The following is a 6,908-nucleotide window of genomic DNA, read 5'->3' as shown; positions in this document are numbered from 1 at the left end:
TTTTTTCAGTTTTTTCTGAGGGTATTGCACAGAATGTTAACAATGTCTGAGACAGTGTGTACTAAAGTTGAAACAAGCCTTCGTAGAAGACATGCCCCCCCCCCCCCAATATATTTACTTCTATGTCACTGATGGGAGACACGGTTTTAAAAAAAATGGTGGCAACAAATACCTACTACTGTGTCTGTGATAATGTAGGACATTGCCGAATTACGGTGATTGAACCTGGAGATCCAGGTCAAGGCATATTACTTGTATTTGTAAATATTATTTATAAAAATTGACAATATAAATACTAGAATGAGTCTGTGATAGGCAACAGGAATTTGCTTGATTTTGATAATTGACCCTGAACGTCAAGGTCAAAAGGGCAAGGTCTCACAAGATAGCTTGCATCTGATATTATGGGGTACAAACTTGAATACTCCATTCAAGTTTCTACTTTGTGTATTACAGTTTTTGAGTTGTGCAGTAAATGTTGATTTTTAACTACAAATATGGCTGCCATTCAGTAAAAGTGATAACAGCAACAAACTATTTAAAGTCAATCACTTAAATCGTTACCATTTTACCTTTTTGCTTTTAAAAAATGTTTAGGGTTGGGGGCCCTTATACTAGGGTCAGTTTAGTTTGGCCTTTCATATATTGTATCATTGCATTTAGGCCAGAACTATTTCTCTCTCACACACACACACACACACACACACACACACACACACACACACACACTTTTAAGCATTTCATGTCTCAAAATTGTGCTTCAATTTAAAATACTCACAAAGATATTTCTTCCAAGAGCAGTAAAAAGACTTGCAGGATACTGCACCATTTTAAATTTCAAATATTTCATTACTTTGTACAGGTAATAATGTTTGTTTCTTGGAAAGCTAAATGAAGGTGTTGCTATTTTGTAAAAGGGAACATGGTGGGTCAATTTTATCTTAGTTTCATTTCCTTATGCTTTTGGACTCAGACAAAAATGCCATTTTACCAGCCCTGCAGAGTGCAACCTTTCTAAATGAAGTTTTCGAAACAGGTAAAGCTGGCTTAGATGAGGTCTATCAGACTGGAGTGAAAAGTAAGGGGGAAAACAATGTAAGACCAAAAAAAACTGTTTCTGGTCTGGCCATTTTGTCTAAAGTGGTGTGATGTGATTTTCTTTTTACTCTCAACAAACCTATCACAAAATGTACTATTTATGACAGTTACTTTTCTTTTTATTTATTACTTTAGAGCAGTTAGTATGTGGGGCAGGTTGTCATTTGCTTGTTGATGATTGGCTCTGCAATTGTCTTCACTGAACTGGGGAGGGTTATTTTTGTGTTTCCCCTCGGATCTACAGACTGCATGGGCTGGACAAACACACAAGAAAGATCGACGTGATAATATTTATTTGTGCACTGACCAGAAACAATTCTTTTTTTATTTAGCCTTAGGGACTTCTCCTTTGTTCTGGCAACTGACCTACCCTAAGCATTGTGTGAACATTATTTGGAGTGTTATGTGAAGCTCCTGACTTTGCTTATTTCCCACAATGCCCTGCCCCATTGCTAGTGTACAACAGAATTCTTCTTAACCAGAGTTGCCTATGTCAATACTCTATTTTAGAGAGGATTTGAGATGCAGGGTTGTTTAAAATTGCTTTTTATGGTTCCCATAAGCATAACAAGATGCAGCTAAGATAAAATCAATCTTGCATTTTTACCCCTTAAACAAAAGTTGTCTAGTGAAAGATAACACAATATACATATAAAACCAATCACCTGATTATTTTTGACAAACTGTCACTATCATATCATCTATTTGTTTTAAAATGAGATAAAATGAAAGTACGATATACAAAAATGATAGAAGCAAGGGTAAGAGGTGAAGTTGGGTCAACACTACCAGCTAAACACCCTGGAGAACCGGTGTAGAAAAGTAGGTAAAGTTTACCAAGAAGTTGAATTGGCTTAACGTAAAGAGTGATCACTCTTCATTGAACACTGAGGTTAAGGTTAGACAGCTAAAGAGCCAGTCTATCCTAATGTAATGAAATGCATTACAGAAAATATACCACAAATACAAGATCAACAAAAATCTTACTATATGACATTTGTCAAGCAAGATGACAAAATGTAGTAATATTAATACAGCTGTTGTTGCGCCAGATGATAAATGTACCAGTGTTCAATAAGATTTTTGTTGAGCCAGGTGATGTTTTGTGATTTTAATTGACCACTATATATAAATGAAGTTCTGATCACAAACATCTCTAATCACTGCTACAAATGGAAGTATAATCATTTCAAGCTTATATTATCTCTCAAAAGAAATGACAAACCCAAATTTAATAAGTTTTAGAATAAAAACTCTGAGACCATCAATGCAAGTGACAAGTACTACATGCCAGTAATAAGTACATATTGATCTATTTCAATTTTAACCAAGATTAACTTAAAGTATTTCAAGCAAATGATACAATCTTGCTTTTTGCAATGCTTCAGCTAGTGCTTTTCGAGTTGCTCTTTTTCCTTCTCTTAAAATCCAGTGTTTTAGCATATTGTAAGTAAAGTCTACAGTCATAAAGAGAGAGTCCACAAACATTGTATCGGTTTGAACGGCTTTAATTCCTAGGATACGGGCCAAACGTCTTGCATCATGTCTTGTTATAGAATGAGATATTTTATGCAACATCTCCATATCCAATGGCCTCTCATCCAACTCATCACCAACTGTAAAATACAATGAAAAACATTGCAATCACAAAAGAGTCTGTGGTTTCGTTAAAACATCTAAGATTGGCAGGAGCAATCAGTGAATCAGTTTGCTATATAAAACAATTTTCTTTGTAAATATCAGTGGAAGAGCAATTACCAAGAAATTTCCTTCACAAGAGGTGAATTTTATTCTAAGCAGACAGGTATGCTGGTAACTATGAATACTAATAACTAAGTATTAAATCTAGTATCTGTATGCGTTATGATCATCTCCACCATATAGTCAAATATATTTTTCTATCATAGCATTCAATAATTCTTACCACCGACAGCAGTAGTTTAATACTAATGGAGTGTTAGTATAAACCTGATGATGTTCTTACGTCCTCACATGACTTACTTTCAAGCTGGAGGTTGAGTTTGTTGTAAACTGAATGAAGGAACCAATTACAACTACTGACATGCACTGTTCACCCTTTCCTCAGTGGGAGATTTATCTAGATTTTTTTGCAAAATTAGTCTGTTTGACTATACATGGAGAGATGGTAGCAACTGATTATATGTATGGTAACTAGTAGACTAAGTGTGTATGTGTATGTGTATGTGTATGTGTAGTGTATGTGTATATGTACATGTATCTGTATCTGTATCATGTGTCACACATACACATATACAATTACTAATTACTAATTACTGGGATGTGAAAGTATCTCACATGAGGACACAATGACATCCTCATATTTATATTAACACTTCAATACACATTGTGAATTTGTAAGTGTATGTGTTGGGGGGGGGGGGGACATAATCCTTACCCCAAAAGAGGTCTTTTTCAGTTTCAATGAACAACTACAAGGCAAAACTAACAGTAGGTAAAGCCTAGGACCATACTCCATTTCATGACACATACATCATTTACAGATGAGCTGGTCAATGAGCTAAGGAATATAGATTGGTAGTTCTTTGAACATAACTATATGTAACTTAAAAATACGTTTGTAATCAATAGTAAAATCCTCCTGGCAAAAATGGATCACTGGCCATACTGGAGATAGGACATTGTGGCAAGGTGCAATGTGTACATGAATTAATTATGATTTAAACTTATGTTTATTTTTGCTCAGCCTTGCCATGGACAAAATTATAGATGGTTGCCTTGAAAGTACCCTGTTAGATGCATTTAAACAGAAAAGTGCTTACTTTGGCCTAACTCAATTCCTATAGAATGTGCTCCAGGTTTAACTTCACCGATTTCAAGCATAGCGACTCTAGTTTCAATATCACTGATTTCACACTTGGCCTCAAGATAGTCATGATCAGACATAGCTAGAACAATTGGAATTTCAGAAGTTCCTGTAGCCTTCAGTAGCTTAGCATTGATGATAGCATTCTGAAATACAGTTTGTAGTTTTCCATTCACATACTCAGCCCATAACTGTTGAAGGCCTTCTTCAGTAGTACACCGTACAAAGAATTCCAGGCATGAATGTTGGACTCTTTCACATGTAACACCATTCATTTGCTCAATATAGGACTTTGCTTCTGGAACATCAGTCCAGCTTTTCACACTGGATTGCATAACTGATCCAATGACTGCCATGGCCTCTTCTTTTGACATCTTTTTTGTTACTTGCAGTTTGAAATCATCACCAAAGTCAACTGTTATTGCCACCTCAGCTGTTCAAAGTGAAATGGACAAAATAAAGTTATTAAATATTTCTAAGATGACAATTAAGTTAGGGCAATCAATACTGGGCATAAGCTTACATGTAGTTTATTGGTTTCTTCTCCTCAGATGTACAGACATTACAGATTGCAAGAACAGTTTTATAAATTGTCTTTTTAAGTTGATGTTAGTTTCCGCATCCAGTTATTTCTTGCGAGACTTTACTATTTTCGCAATTGTATTATTTTTTCTTGAATACTTTTTAAAAAGGTTCAGGGTTGGCATGAAAAGGGTGGTGTTGGGTAATCGGGACAAACTATTTTTTCTTCATCTAGGCCTTATTGTTAAAAAATTTAAAAATGCATTAAACAATATACAGGAAGTGATTCATACATAAGCTAGGTAAAATGAGTAATCACTAAGTTACATCCAGTCTCTCTGCATGGATTTGTATCTTCAACATAATGTAAAGGATACATCATTATGCATGAATACATGAATATGAGCCTACAGGCATGTAGAGTAGACATGGAATAGTGATTAGTTTTGTCTGCCAAGGTTATTTACACAAAATCACTTTTTGAAAAATCTTTTCAAATGTTTTAAATTCTTTTAAAAGTTTTTTTTGACTTAGTCTATATTGTGTCATTTTTTTTATTTTTAAAAAGTTGTATTTTCTTTATTTTATAAAAATGCAAGTCCAAAGTAAATAACCATTTGTGATCTATATGACCACTTTGAAGAAACATATCCACCTTTAGCCCCACTCTCTTTAAAAGTACATATATGACAATCCTTGAGTCATGGAAGTATAACCAACACTTCCATGTTTGAATCAAACTTTATACACTGTCAACAAACCATGAACGCCCAAAACTTAGAGGTGGGTACTTTTTGTGTGGTTTGGAAGGGCAATAATTGTATGTATGTATGTATGTATGTATGTATGTATGTATGTGTGTGTGTGTGTGTGTGTGTGTGTGTGTGTGTGTGTGCATGTGTGCGTGCGTGCGTGCGTGCGTGCGTGCGTGCGTGTGTGTGTGTGTGAGGGTGTGTGTATGTATGTATGTATGTATGTATGTATGTATGTATGTATGTGTGTGCATGTATGTATGTATGCATGTATATGTGTGTGTGTGTGTGTGTGTGTGTGTGTGTATCCCTCTCTTCCTTCATGCAGTTTTCTAGTCTGTAAGGTACGCCGTGACGGGGCGCCCTCACACATCGGCTTATAGTTGTACTTGAAATGGTTCACAGATGTTGATGATATAAAAAAGTCTGACAGGTTAATATTCCATTGGTCAATGACTGTTGAGTGTTGGTGAAAGAATGGTTCTTGATTTCCCAGAAATACTTTCCAGCCTATCCACACTTCTATCGTATTAAACTATATTATTAACACTCCTTCCCAAATATCCCAGCTAATTGAAGTAAAGTTTACATTACGCTTACATGCACATACCTCTTTGTCGCGGTGTACGGTGACCATGTTCTTCCAAGAAAGTTAATATTTTATCCTTCAGTGGTCTTCGCTTTAAACAGCGAAAGACCACGAGTAACAATTGTAAGTTGGACTCCGAAATTACACCTCGCTGCTCAAGTTCGAGGAAAATGTCGTTAGCATTTTCTAAGTCTTCCAGTTTTCGTTTTGGGAGTTGATTTCCCATCAAAACACCTTTTATCTTTTTAACTTCCTGCTCCGATAGTTCACCGTCAAGGTCAAGGAAGAGCTCCCTCAACGGAGGAATCGAAGATGCACCAGCGCAAGCAGCCATCAGCGATGGACATTACATACTTATGTACCTGTAAGTCTACCCACTGGAACCTTTATATGGGTTTATTCGCACTAGCTTTCATATCCCGTCCAACACCGGTGATTGCTCGGTACATGGGAAGCCATTTTGTACAGACTCGTTGACCTCAAGATGACCTACTAACAAGTCAAGTCATATGGGGGCGCACTTCATGATGACCAAAATCACGCATGGTTCCGCCAAAGAATTTATATTTTCACCCCCTCTCCTTGAAAATAGTGTTATGCGACTGAAATGTATTAATAAATAGATGAAGGCTTGCCTAAAGCTATTTCACATAATATTTTCCTGAACACGTGTATCAATAAATAACGTATAAAATACCAACAAGTAAGTTATGTCTAGAAGAAGTGCTAGGCCTTCATGATCAATTTACGTTCTTCTTCTTCTTTTGAAATGAGCTAAGCGTGCCACGTATAGGCCTCAGTAATATGAGCTTAGCATTTGCTATCCAATGGACTTATTGATAACTTTAATCTTGAACTTCCCTCCACTGTCGATGATTGACCAACCTTAGGACGATCTGTCAAACTTCTCAGTCCATGTAGATGCTTCTGTTGCTGAACGTACATGCCTCGATCATGATCGTACACTTTCAAGACTTTAAATTTGTTAACAGCACACATTGGAAAAAATCGCCGGGTCTTCAAATTATTAGTGCAATTCGGAACATGTAAGCTTACCCTTTTCAAAATCATGTCAATTGCACAGAACTGTGCAACAATAAAT

The 6,908-nt window shown here is 36.1% G+C and overlaps 1 protein-coding gene across 1 annotated transcript; it reads right to left on the bottom strand.

Annotated features, from left to right (window-relative positions):
- Positions 1–2,436: 2,436 nt before the first annotated feature.
- LOC144444282 (uncharacterized) lies at positions 2,437–6,261 on the bottom strand. The gene is made up of 3 exons (XM_078133695.1): positions 5,828–6,261; positions 3,900–4,376; positions 2,437–2,714 (listed from the first exon to the last, which is right to left on the bottom strand). The coding sequence occupies exons 1-3, from the start codon at positions 6,138–6,140 to the stop codon at positions 2,437–2,439; spliced, it is 1,068 nt and encodes a 355-aa protein (XP_077989821.1). The 5' UTR covers positions 6,141–6,261.
- Positions 6,262–6,908: the final 647 nt, after the last annotated feature.

This window comes from Glandiceps talaboti, chromosome 13 (genome assembly GCF_964340395.1).
Source record: "Glandiceps talaboti chromosome 13, keGlaTala1.1, whole genome shotgun sequence".
NCBI lineage: Eukaryota > Metazoa > Hemichordata > Enteropneusta > Spengelidae > Glandiceps > Glandiceps talaboti.
The sequence above is the reverse complement of the archived record's forward strand: the minus strand, read 5'-3'. Positions and strand labels throughout refer to the sequence as shown.

Excerpts from the sequence above, each read along its gene's own strand:
- LOC144444282 (XM_078133695.1), bottom strand. The coding sequence starts at position 6,140 with ATGGCTGCTTGCGCTGGTGCATCTTCGATTCCTCCGTTGAGGGAGCTC. Across the intron at positions 4,377-5,827 it reads CCGTACACCGCGACAAAGAG|CTGAGGTGGCAATAACAGTT; the intron begins GTATGTGCATGT and ends CACTTTGAACAG. Across the intron at positions 2,715-3,899 it reads AGGAATTGAGTTAGGCCAAA|TTGGTGATGAGTTGGATGAG; the intron begins GTAAGCACTTTT and ends TGTATTTTACAG.